At 45.3% G+C, this 12,337-nt stretch overlaps 1 protein-coding gene across 1 annotated transcript in view; it reads left to right on the top strand.

The window, feature by feature from the left end:
- Window positions 1-899, top strand: part of BCAS4 (breast carcinoma amplified sequence 4) — a 366,480-nt gene extending 365,581 nt beyond the window's left edge. The window contains exon 5 of the mRNA XM_086932459.1: window positions 610-899. Within this exon, the coding sequence (XP_086788585.1) occupies window positions 610-711 (102 nt within the window). The 3' untranslated portion in view covers window positions 712-899. The remainder of the gene's footprint in view (window positions 1-609) is intronic.
- Window positions 900-12,337: the final 11,438 nt, after the last annotated feature.

Below are 12,337 nucleotides of genomic sequence, written 5' to 3'. Positions count from 1 at the left end.
TGATGAGTCTCGCTGCAGCATTTAGAGAAGCTTTTAGTGGTGCGGTTGTAGTTAGGGGGAGTCCGCAGAGGGCGGTGCTGCCGTATTCAATATAAATACAATATATACACATATGGTTTCTCCAAGAAGATGTGTGAAGGGGTGCTCAGAAAAAGTGTTTATGCATGGAATTTAAACTAATAAAGAAAAAGGAAATAGACCTATTACATAAATCATCTTATTTACAAAATAGCCTGTTGTACTCATTATACAGCATAAGCGTGATCTCTTTAAGAAAGGGTAATCATATAATTCTTAATTGACCCTTTGTAAAACCACTATACGATCCCAGGTGTTCAAAATGTTGATGTTTCGACCCGGCAAGGGGTCGCGGATGGCCAATCTAAGCCTCAACAGCAGGTCCTCATCAAAAAAATCTGGAGAAGTTAATTTATTTAACCTTATCTGTTTGGTGGATCATTCTGATTGGACCACTGTTATGTAACACAAATTGCCTAGGTCATTTGGGATACTTTTGGGTTACCCCGTTGTTATGGAATGGCATTTCAATGTATGGCCCCTCCTAGGTAAACAATGTTTTTCATAGTTTTGTATTTCTTCTCTTTTCAGAAACACTCAACAAAACAGCAACCATATGAACTCCCTGAACTCTACAGGACAGAAGATTACATCCCCTTGGGGTTTATGGCCACAAAACATCGAAAAACTTAATTTTTTGTATATGTATTTCCTACTTTTTCAAAAGAATTTCAGACATGGACAAACAAAAATGTTTAATTTGTTAGATTTTATGTCATCTTTCAGTAGTAAGAAACAAGTTAAACAGCGGAATCAAAAGAAAAAGCATGACGTGGGATAACATAAATATGCAGCAGTGACATAAAAACACATTTACGTTCTTTTGCTTTCCGGGATTGCTTCATTTGGAGTTATTTTGTTGTTCCAAGTAAATCAAAATGCAATTACTAAAATAAGGTCTACAGATCTGTTGATGGGACAATACATTGGCATTTTGGAAATAGCATCTACTGAAACAGAGGACACTTTGTATCTCCCTGCAGCGGGCAATTGATCATTTACTGAAATTGTCCACACTCAATTTAAAAGAATAGTCACAAGTGCCCCTCAGACTCATTCATCTAAACAAAGGGACATTATGATAATGAAACAAAACCTAAAAACCACAGAAATTGTCCAGATGTGGTTAGTTGAGCCAACCATAACTCATGCCTCAATGCACTATTCATTGATTTTGTGCACGGGTCATGGCCATGCCCTCTGCCAGTACCTCTGATACACTGTAAACACCGCACAAATAAGGAGGTGATGGAGGGAGCCCTGAAACTTTTCAGTCTCTCTCCCCCAGTCACAGATCTCGGTTGAATCCGTCATCGTTCTTATGGCTCTGTGTAGAGCATTATGTGCCTGGTAGTTTGTCCTAAAGTATATTGCAATCTGATACATCGGTTGGTGTGTAAGGACGTTCACTCTTTGCCTTCAGGTGGCTGTTATTTTTTACCAAAAAGTGACGTGATGCAATTCTATGTGCTTGAAGGAGTGGTAAGTTTCATTGAATACCTTCTGGATGGTTGATAAGTGAGAGCAAATGTTTACTCATCTGTTTGGCTTGGATGTCTATTATGTTTGGGATGTTGTCAGGAGTTGTGCCAAATGTGCATATCCTTTTGATATAGGGCAAAGCGTGAGTGTAAGTTGATATGTATGCCTGATAGAGGTAGACTTTGCATTGACAACTATTTGCCTTGGCACTGTGTTGTGTACATGATGGTGTCCGATGAAATGTGATCATAATTAAATATGAATGTGCCATTGAGGTGGCAAATCATTAGCTAATTATGTGGCCTTGAAGCGTGTTGTATGCATGGTGGTGCTATGTGTCGTCCTAATTGTGCAAGGTTGGTATGGTTTAGTGTTCGAGTATAATGTGACCAGGATGTGTAAAGACGTGGCATGCACTTAGACGGCTCTATGGCTTGAAATCATGTTGTATACATGCCGGAGTCAGGATATTGTACTGTTGAGGAGGCAGACTATTTGAACTGTCATCCTTAGGGTGGTATTTCCCCAGACTTTTGTCTTTTACCTCCTGTTTTGCTAATTCGTTTTGTTGGCCATAGGACTCTGAGCACTTTACCACTGTTAATCAGTGCTTAAGTGCATGTCCTTCTTCCCTAAACATGGTGTCATTGGTGTATACCTGATTGGCATATTTAATTTCCTTGTATGTCCTTTGCAAAGTGGTATACCCTGTACCCATGGCCTGTAAGTTAATTGCTACTAGTGGCCTGTAGCACTGATAGGGCCACTCAAAGAACTAGCCTTTCAAACCCTTCTCCGGCCTGCCACTGCAGTGCCTGTGTGTGCAGCTTACTACCACTTCGACTTGGTATTTAAAAATACATCCCAGCCTTAAACTCCCCTTTTATTACATACCAGTCACCCCTAAGGTGGGCTCTAAGGGCAGGGTGCCATGTAAGTAAAAGGTAGGACATGTGTGCTTTATCTTTACATGTCCTGGCCGTGACAAACACCCACATTCGTTTTTCACTACTGTGAGGCCTACCCCTCTCATAGGCTAGCATTGGGAATTCCTTAATACACTTTAAAGCTGTAATTCCTGATCAGAGAGGAGTAGCTTATTCATGTTTCATATTTTTGGAATGGTAATGATAAATCCTCCTCACTGGTGAAGATGGGTTTAACATTACTTTGTTTAGAAATGCTACTTTTAGAAAATGGGCAATTCTCTGCAATTACTGCTCTGTGTGCCTGACAACATGTCTCCAATACACGTCTGGGGGGGGCGGGTGGGGGGAGAGTGACAGCTACACTGTATGCATCCCCTTTAGGCATCCACAACACAGGAGGGATACTCCAAATGACCTCCAAGGGCTTTTTGGCCTGCCTCCTGTTGCTTGAGACTCAGGAATACAAAGTCGTTACCCCTGCTCCTGTGCCTGGCTCACTGGAAGTGGCCCAGAGACTTGCATCACAGATTTCAATAAATCTCCTGTCTGCTTGTAGCAGAACCAGGGCATCAACCCGATTGCATGAGTAAAATCAGCGCATCGCCTCGAGACCAGTGCTTTGCCTCCAGAGATAGACGCATCTGACATCATATCTTCACCACTGCAGCTTGGTGAGATCAACGCATCCCCTCAACTGCCTGGCAGAATCTGACAAATTGCTTGATGCCTCTCGACTCCGGCACCCATCTTCGTAACGGACACATCGCCTTCATTGCATGAAGAAGATCAACGCATCCTGCACCGGTGGGCCTCGACATCGACCCATCTCACAGTTTGCGACCAGAAAGGTATTTTGGTCACCTGGGCCTGGGTGGGTCCTGTAACCGGCTGGCATTCCATCGCGGTCCAAACTTTGACTTTGCCCTGGTCCAGCTCAAAATAAATTAACCTTTTTAGTGCTATTTGCTTCTGAGTGCTTTACTGCATTTATTCTTTTAACATTCAAAATCTCAATTTCTACACATTGGATTTTGGTCTTGTTTTGTTCAGAATATAAAAATCTATTTTTCAAATCTGTGAGAAGTCCTTTTGTGGTGTAGTCATTGTGTTACGGTGTTTATGTGATGCACAAACACTTTTCATATTGCCTCTTTAGACAAGCCTGACTGCTCTGTGCCAAGCTGCCAGAGGGTGAGCACAGGTTATCATTTAGTAGGTATCTAGCTTACCCTTACTAGAGTGGTGGTTCCTGCACTGCCTGGGTGCATACCTCAGCCAGCTATTTTCTCCCAGGACTGGAAGTCCACTCTAGACCAGGCAGAAATTTGTCCCCAAAGAAGCCGTCCCTAGAGGAGCTGGAGAACAGGAGGACGTAGAGGAAATTAAACCTAGAGCATGCCAGGTGACAGGGAGCAGGTCCTTGCTAAATTTAGGAAAGCGCAAACTCTATAGGAGAAGAGGCTGGTCATGGAGGGAAGGAAGATGGTCCACGAGCTTAGCCTCAGAAAGCTGGATAGTGCACACTCTAAGTGGGGCCCATAAACAACCATATTGGTGGCAGCATACCTGCAGTGCCTTCAGATGAGTCCATATTTCATATCCCAAAAATATATGGTGACCAGTTATGGAGTGGGGGATGACATAGATAAGTAGTTGACTGCCTTTGCAGTGGCTTTGTAAGTGCACAGGGTCCCAGGGGTATTCTAGATGGGGGGTGGGGTATCTTATGGCAGTACATGCTCACAGTTGGGAAGTACACACTCAACGTTATAGGTGGGGAACCAGACCAACTGCACTGCCATGACGCCCATTTTAGTCAGCAAGTTTGGTCTCACCCCTGAGAAGTACAGGGAACGGCTTAGGTACAGTCACAACTCTCTACACAAATGTGTGGATTTCTTGGACTATGCTGGTAAGGCACTGAAGGGCTGGATGAGGGGTAGCAAAGTTAAACGATTATGAACAGTTGTTAAACTTGTATTTGAAGGGGCACATTATTGATACTTGTTTTCCAGAGCTGTGCCACCTCATGGTTGATAGCAAGCTTACTGACTTCAGGAAGGTTTTTGAGGCGGCAGACCTCTGAGTCAGCACCACAGTGTCCAAAAGACATTTGGAGAGGACTCCCACAAGGGTGGTCAGGGTTCTCACCAGAGGAGAGAAGGGGGCAAGAAAGAAGTTGTCTTCAGGCCTCCAACACAACTCACAGGGTAAAGGATCTGGTATACATTCTCAAGTGGCCCACCAGAAGAAAAACTACCCTGACGAAGGTCAGCAGCCCAAGCCCATCAAGTGCTATGAGTGCTTCAAGTATGGACACTACAAGGGGGATCCCAAGTGTACAAAAAGAGCACCACCTCCCACTGGAGGTAAGATTCCAGGGGTGGCTAGTGCTGGGGGAGGAGTTTGTCCCAGTTAATTGGGGTGGGTGGGGGTTAGTGGGGCTACCCTAGTGTCCCTGGGTGCCAGTGAGACAGTTCCAAAGATCCATGTGCCCTTAAAGACTTCCAAGTATAGAACATGGATCACCATCAATGGGAAAGGTGTTGAGGCACTGAGGGACAAAGGAGCCAGTAGGACTATATAAGAAGTCAGCTGGTATCCCCAGAGCAGGTATTCCCCCATGCATTCGACCAGGTTGTAGTGGCTATCTTCAGAGAGGGTTAATGTCCTGTGGCCCTTGCATCATTTGAGTGTGGGGATTCAGGTCTCTGAAAGTTGCAGTGAGCCCTGCCATGCCTGTGGGTTGTTATTTTGCATAATCACCTTGAGCACACTACCTGGAAGGAAGTGGAACACAGGGATCATGTGGAGATTAGGGTTAACTGACTGGATCTGTGCTACCACATGGTCCATGGCTGCCCAGGAATGGAGTCAAACAGGGTTGGAGCCTGGAACAGTGGCCCAGCCAGCTGCTAGGAAGGGTAGAGGCAGAGGGCGGGGAAAACAGCCCTTGAATGTACCTCCATTGAGATGGAAGGGGCACCTGCAGTGCCCACCCCGGAGTCCACTGAGGAGGACATTGCTTCCCTTGGGGGATGGCATGTGGTATGAGGAGCCGCCAAGGAGGAGTTCTGTAGGGCACAAAAGGAGTGCCCAATCCTTGTGGGTATTAGGCATAAGGCTGTAGCCCAAGTAGCAGTTGATGCCTCTGGTAGTCCTCACATTTACTGGGAGGATATCCTCCTTTACAGTAAGCCTAATGCTCCTGGGCATGGGACAGCAAGGGCTCTGGTGGTCCCCCAATGCTACAGGGCCTTCCTACTGGAGCTGGCTCATGAAATTCCCCTTGCAGGACACCTTGGCTAAGACAAGACCTTTGCAAGGCTTGCCCCCACTTCTATTGGCCTAGGATCAAGAATTCCTCAGAAGCGTTCTGTGTTGTGTGAATTGCCAGGCCACTTGGAAGACAGGGCAGAGGCTTAAAGCCCCCTTAACCTCGTTGGCAGACCCTTTGAGAGGATTAGCATTGACATTGAAGGGCCTATGGATCCACGACTGAGTCAGGCAACAGGTTTAATTTGATTTTCATGGATTATGCTACTAGGCATCTAGAGGCAATCCCTCTGAGAACTACAGTGGCAAAGGCCTTGATGGGATTTTTACCTGAGTGGTTTCCCGAAAGAAGCTGTGTCTGACAGGTGCAGAAACGTCATGTCTGCTTGTATACAGAGACTGGAAGGAGTGTGGGATCACTTACAAGTTTTCCACCTCTTACCATCCACAAACTAATGGGTTTATTGAGAGGTTCAACAAGAACCTAAAGGGCACGATCAGATGCCTGCCAGAGGCCCGAGGAAAAAGTGGGCTATCCTCTTGCCATGCTTGTTGCTTGCTTACAGAGAGAAGTGGGTTTCAGCCTCTTCGAGCTGCTGTATGGGTACCCAGTCAGCGGACCTCTGAGTCCGGTTAAAGAAGGGTGGGAGCATGAGCCCAGGAAGGTACCCCAGGATGTAGTGAGCTAAATGCTAGTCTTCAGAAGTCAAATGACTAAGTAATGGAATCAAGCTTCCAGAAACCTTGAAGCCAGCCAGGAGGTTATGAAGGAGTGGTATGAAAAGAAATTGACCACTGTGATGTTTCAACCTGGTCAGAAAGTATGGTTGATGGAGCCAGTAGATCCCAAGGCCCTCCAGGATCGCTGGAATGGGTCCTATGAGGTGATTTTAAAAAGCTGTGAGGCCACATACCTTGTGAACCTCAAGACCCCTAGGCAATCCCACTGGGTGCTGCATATAAATCACCCCAAACCACACTTTGGAAGGTCTAAACTCACCATGCTGTTGGTGACAGTTGGAGAAGAGGAAGAGGAGAGTCAAACTCTTCCTGACCTCTTGGACTCCATGGAGAAAGATGGGTCTGTGGAAAGAGTCATCCTTTCCCCCACTCTAACTCCTGAACAACAGAGACTGCCACCAAGTGCTGGAACAGTACTGGTCTCTGTTGTCCCTTAGCCCTGGGACTACCCACCTGTGTACCTATGATGTGGACACAGGAGACAACCTGCCTGTTAAGAATACGTCTTACAGGCTGTCAAATAAGGTGAGGCCTAGCATTAAGGCTGAAGGTGCCAAAATGGTGGAGTTGGGGGGGTGATAAAACCCTCAAGTAGCCCTGGGTCCAATCCTTTGGTCTGGTGCCAAAAGCGTCCCCACTGGGCACCTTACCTAAACTGAGGTTCTGTGTGGATTACAGAACACTAAAATCAGTGACTAAGACAAACGCTGACCCCATTGCCCGGGCTGATGAGCTGATTGACAGGTTATGGGCTGCCCATTATCTTAGTACTTTTGGTCGTACATCAGCCTACTGGCAGAACAGAGGAAGCAAAGGAGAGGTCAGCCTTCTCCTCCCCAGAGGGCCCCAGAGGGCCACTATCAGTTTAGGGCGATGCCCTTTGAATTAAAGAATGCCCCCACCACCTTTCAGAGGCTAGTGAACAATGTACTTGCTGGTATGGAGGCCTACAATGCTTCCCATCTGGGTGACAACACTGTATTCAGTAGCAGCTGGAAGGACCGCCTCTTTCACCTCCATGAAGTACTTGACTATCAATGCAAGTAAGTGCCAGATAGGGCAGGGGTCTGTGGTGTATTTGGGAAACCTGGTGGGCAGGGGAAAGGTGCAACCTCTTTAGTCCAAGGTAGAAAACATCGTGGCCTGGCAGCCCCTAAACCCCAGACGGAGGTCAGAGCATTACTATAGGTACTGTAGGAGGTTTGTCAAGGGATATTTCATCATTGTTGCCCTCTTGACTAAGATGACTTCCAAGATGCAGCCCAGAAATGTGATTTGGACAGAGGCATGCCACACTGCATTTGACTCCCTTACGTGGGCCATATGTACAGCTTCTGTGCTCAGGGCCACTTTCTTCTCCAAGTAGTTTATTGTTCAGACAGATGCCTCAGAACATGGCATAGGGACAGTACTATCCCAACGTAATGAGGAGGACCTAGACCAGACTGTCGCCTTTGTCTCCAGTAGGTTACGCCCCAGGGAACAGAGATGGAGTGCTATTGAGAGAGAAGCGTTTGCTGTGGTCTGTGCATTGAAGAAGTTGAGGCCTTAGCACTCAATTTATTGTTTAGACTACCCACATGGCCCTCAGGTGACTCATGCAAATATAGGGTGAGACCCCAAACTGTTGAGGTGATCCATTTCCCTACAGGGCATAGACTTCCTTGGTTAGACCACAACAATGCTGATGGTCTATATGGGTTTTTTCTGCCTTAGTGAGATTTCCCTAGAAGTTGGGTAGGTCTACCCACTTTCAGCTGGGGGGGAGTAGACACATTTAAGACCGGTCATCCTTAGGGTGGTCCCCAGACGTTTTGCCTTTTACCTCCTGTTTTGCTGATTCTTTTTGTTGGCCTTAGGACTCTGAGCACTTTACCATTGTTACCCAGTGCTAAACTGCATGTACTTCTCTCCTTAACATGTGGCATTGGTTTATTCCTGACCGGCATATTTAATTTACTTTTAAGTCCCTATGTAAAGTGGTATACCATATACCCAGGGCCTGTAAGTTAAATGCTATTAGTGTGCTGCAGCATGGATTGTGCCACCCACAGAAGTAGCCCTTCAAACCTGTTTTAGGACTGCCAGTGCAGTGCCTATGTGTGCGATGTACTGCCACTTTGACTTGATACTTAAAACTACCTGCCCAGCCTGAATGAACTTTAGTGATTAGGTAGTTTCCTGATTGTTTTCCAGTTATGAAGAATTTGTAGCAAAAGGAAGATGGCGGATTGACACTGCCACCGGGAAGACACTGCGGAGCTCCTGGGGAAACTGACCGGCAAGCAATGCAGATGGCGGAGATGATATGGAATAAGCTCAACATTTAAGGGGAAACACGAGGGACATTGATTACCCAAAGTAAAAAAATAATTTAAAAGAAACTTTTACCGGCACACTCTTCCAGTTTGCTCCCAGCCTGATTCCAGTTTGTTTGCGGTGCTCTGCACTGACCTTTTCTTGCCCGCGAGTCAAGTTACATGTCAGGAGATGCGGCGGAGATTTGGAATTGGATTAGTAGACTGTGGTGGTGTCGGGCCATCGTAGAACTGATGGGCTAACTCAGAAAGAAGTTATAAAAGAAGAAAAATGAGAAAGGGGTCGGTTTTGACATTTGATTCAGCGTCTGAGGATATTATAAACTGCTTGTATGATTCTCTCCGCTGACCGGACTCCACTCCAGGTTTTGTTGCTTGCCACTGGATGTCCTGGGTGTTCTAGGAAATTCCTTCCTCAACTAGATCATAATCTGCCGGGCAACTTTCTTTGCTGCACAGTCTGGGTCATGGGACCTCCAAAATCAAACCTGTGAAAGGAGGGCGCGCCGGCGCTCAGGCGGCAGCAGTATTGGCAAGCACAAGTACAGGGGCTGTGGAAAATGTAAATGAGGAAGGAGAAGATAAAGGAGAAAAGGCTAACCTAACACAATCTGCTTCATGGGTAGGTTGGTCTATTTTAAAAGTATTACAGTCTGGAAAGGCTTTGTCTGTCATTAATCCAAGGGGCGCAGCTACTTATCCTCCAGAGTCGGATATGGTGGGTGCATTAATTCGGGCAGTGTCACCAACTGTGAGTAAAAAAATACAGACGGATACAAAAGTATTTAAATCTACGGAAGATAAAGTATCAACAGAATCTACAGCCTTAGGGGAGATCTTGGCTGTGTCTACATCTGTATCTGCCCCTGCCCAACTTCTTACTTTAAATACAGAGACTCCTGGGGATATTCAACTGCCACAATTTCTCCAGACGTTGCAGACTATTCAATATAGGCCGACACCTTTCTATAAAGATGGCTATGGCATAGTCTCTGAAAATCAAGAACAAATATCTGGTGACATGGATCAGGGCACTGTTAGTGTAAACGAGGACTATAAGAAATCTGCTTCTCAGAATTTGGGACAAAGCTCTAGCTGTGCATATGCTGGAGGAACAGATATCTTGGTAATTAATTCAGGAAGAGATGCAAGGTCCACGTCCTGCTATTAATGAATGGCAACTGCTAGCTGTGATGAATCTATTGAACATGGTGAGGAGGGAACTTGGCTTAATAAACAGAATAAAGGGACTGCAAAATCAATGGCTCATAGACAGAATAAGAATAAGATTGGTGATAAGCAAGGAGATACTTCCCTTAATACCACCAAATCTGCGATAATGAGCAGCCCGCTTCACAAGTGGGTTACAAAGAAGGGGAGGTGAAGAAAATAATTTCACGATTATCTGGCTCAGGTCCTGAACTGCTCCTTCCAACCATTCAGGCTTTTCCAGTTCCCTCAGTGGTAGAGAAAGGTAACAATGGCGATGTTACTGGCCGTAAGGATACCAGGGACACTAATAGTCAAAAACGTTCACTGGTGTTCTCCCCTCCAACATATTCGCCAAATGTGTTATTCATTCAACAAAATTTGGGAGAGTCGGTTGACTAGACTGTCCAGATTGACGGCTCTAGCCAGGTAACTGAGCATACTTCGTTACAAGAAATATTTAAAATACTACAAGTACAAAGGGCAAAAGCTCAGGTGTACTATGCTGAGGCTAGAGCTGACAGTTCTGCCATCAGATCATTTCTTGCAGAGGTGAAAGATCAGATAGCTTCTATCACTTCTGATATCACAGAGCTTCAACAGAGAGTATATGGCACTGAAGATCACTTGAGTTAAACATCTAAACGTACGGCCGTACATGAGACACAAATAAGATCGATGAAGATGAAGGTTGAAGATTTAGAAAATCGACGACGCAATAATTTGCGAGTATTTAGGGTACTAGAAGGAACGGAAGGGACGGACTGTCGAGCATATGTAGTTTATCTGTTCCAGAAGTCCTTTCCAGAGCTGGCTGATTGGGACTGGAATAGCCAAATACAATGGGCCCATAGGCTCCCACTGGTTTCTAACAGACCTCCTGGCAGCTCACCAAGACCCATTCTTATATGTTTAGGTCATTTTCTACTACGACAAGCAATATCAATCAAAACCCAGACCTACTACCCTAGTACGTACAGAGTCTTTTTCAATGTTTGTTAGATCTGACTACTACAAAGATACTATGGATCACCACTGGAGACTTCAGCAGCTTATCGACTCTTTGAAAGCCACAGGGGTGCAGGTCTATCTCCAGGAGCCTGGCCGCCTAAAGATAACTAAGCTGGCGTTTTCAGAGCAAGAGGCTCAGGAAGTTCTGAGGTCTTGGCAATAGGAATAGGGGAAACAGCTGGGACAATCATGCGTCTACTTTCTTTTTTTTCTTTGGCATAGTTAGTCGGAGTTGACAATACTTACTTTGCATACTTTTGTCTTCCCGCATGCCTGCATTGCTTATGGGGAGGGGAAGGGAAAATATGTTTTCATTCCCTCCCTTTTCTCTCTCTAAACTTTTTTGTTGGGACACTGCAGCTGGACTTCCTAAAAGGCTGTCTTATAGACAGTAATGAGGGGGATGATTCCTTTTTGTATGACACCGGGTGGTTGGGAAGTGTGGGTTGGAGGAGGGGGATGTTAGGCACAGGGAAAATGCAAAAGATTTAAGCAAGACGCCTTTTTCTTTAGGGGGAGTGGTTTTTCGAGGGTTTTTGAAGAAATCTGCACAAATTGAATTTATTATTATAGAATGGCAGTGATCAGATTCTTTTGTTGGAATGTATCTGGATTGAATGTTACTCGTAAGCGCCAACTTGTGCGGGAAGAATTGAAAATGTGTAGCCCTCACTTTGTTTTGTTAATGGAAACTCATATTGCCTTTAAGGACCGGGCACTGCTTAACCAATTAAGGTACAATACTGTGGTTTGCTCATCTCAAACAATGTCAATAAGAGGGGTGGCTATTTTAGTAAATTTGTGCAGTATAAAATTGATCGGGTTATCGCAGATGTGAGGGGAAGGTGGGCTATTGCTCAACTATTGGTTTATGGGATGAATTATGTCTTAGATGCAATATATGGGCCTAATATAGATGACTCTGTGGTTTTTAATACGCTTATGCTTAATTTTCTTGAATTCCAGGGAACACTAATAGTTATGGGAGACTTCAATTGCATTATGGATCAGACGTTAGATACAACTTCTCAACAAATAGTTGTTAGGATGCCGAAAGTGCAGAATGCAATGTTGGAATTGGCAATGCTCCATGATCTACAAGACGCTTGGAGAGCCCTTTATCCAAATTCCCTGGGCTTAACATTTTATTCTTGCCCACATAGGTAATACTCGAGGTTGGACATGGCGTGGGTTAGCAATGTGGTGTTGAACACGTTAAAGATGGAGATAGGCCCAAAGATCACATCAGATCATAACCCAATATTATTACCAGCCCAAGCGTTAATGGGTGCT

This window comes from Lissotriton vulgaris, chromosome 7 (genome assembly GCF_964263255.1).
Source record: "Lissotriton vulgaris chromosome 7, aLisVul1.2, whole genome shotgun sequence".
Classification (NCBI taxonomy): domain Eukaryota; kingdom Metazoa; phylum Chordata; class Amphibia; order Caudata; family Salamandridae; genus Lissotriton; species Lissotriton vulgaris.
The sequence above is the reverse complement of the archived record's forward strand: the minus strand, read 5'-3'. Positions and strand labels throughout refer to the sequence as shown.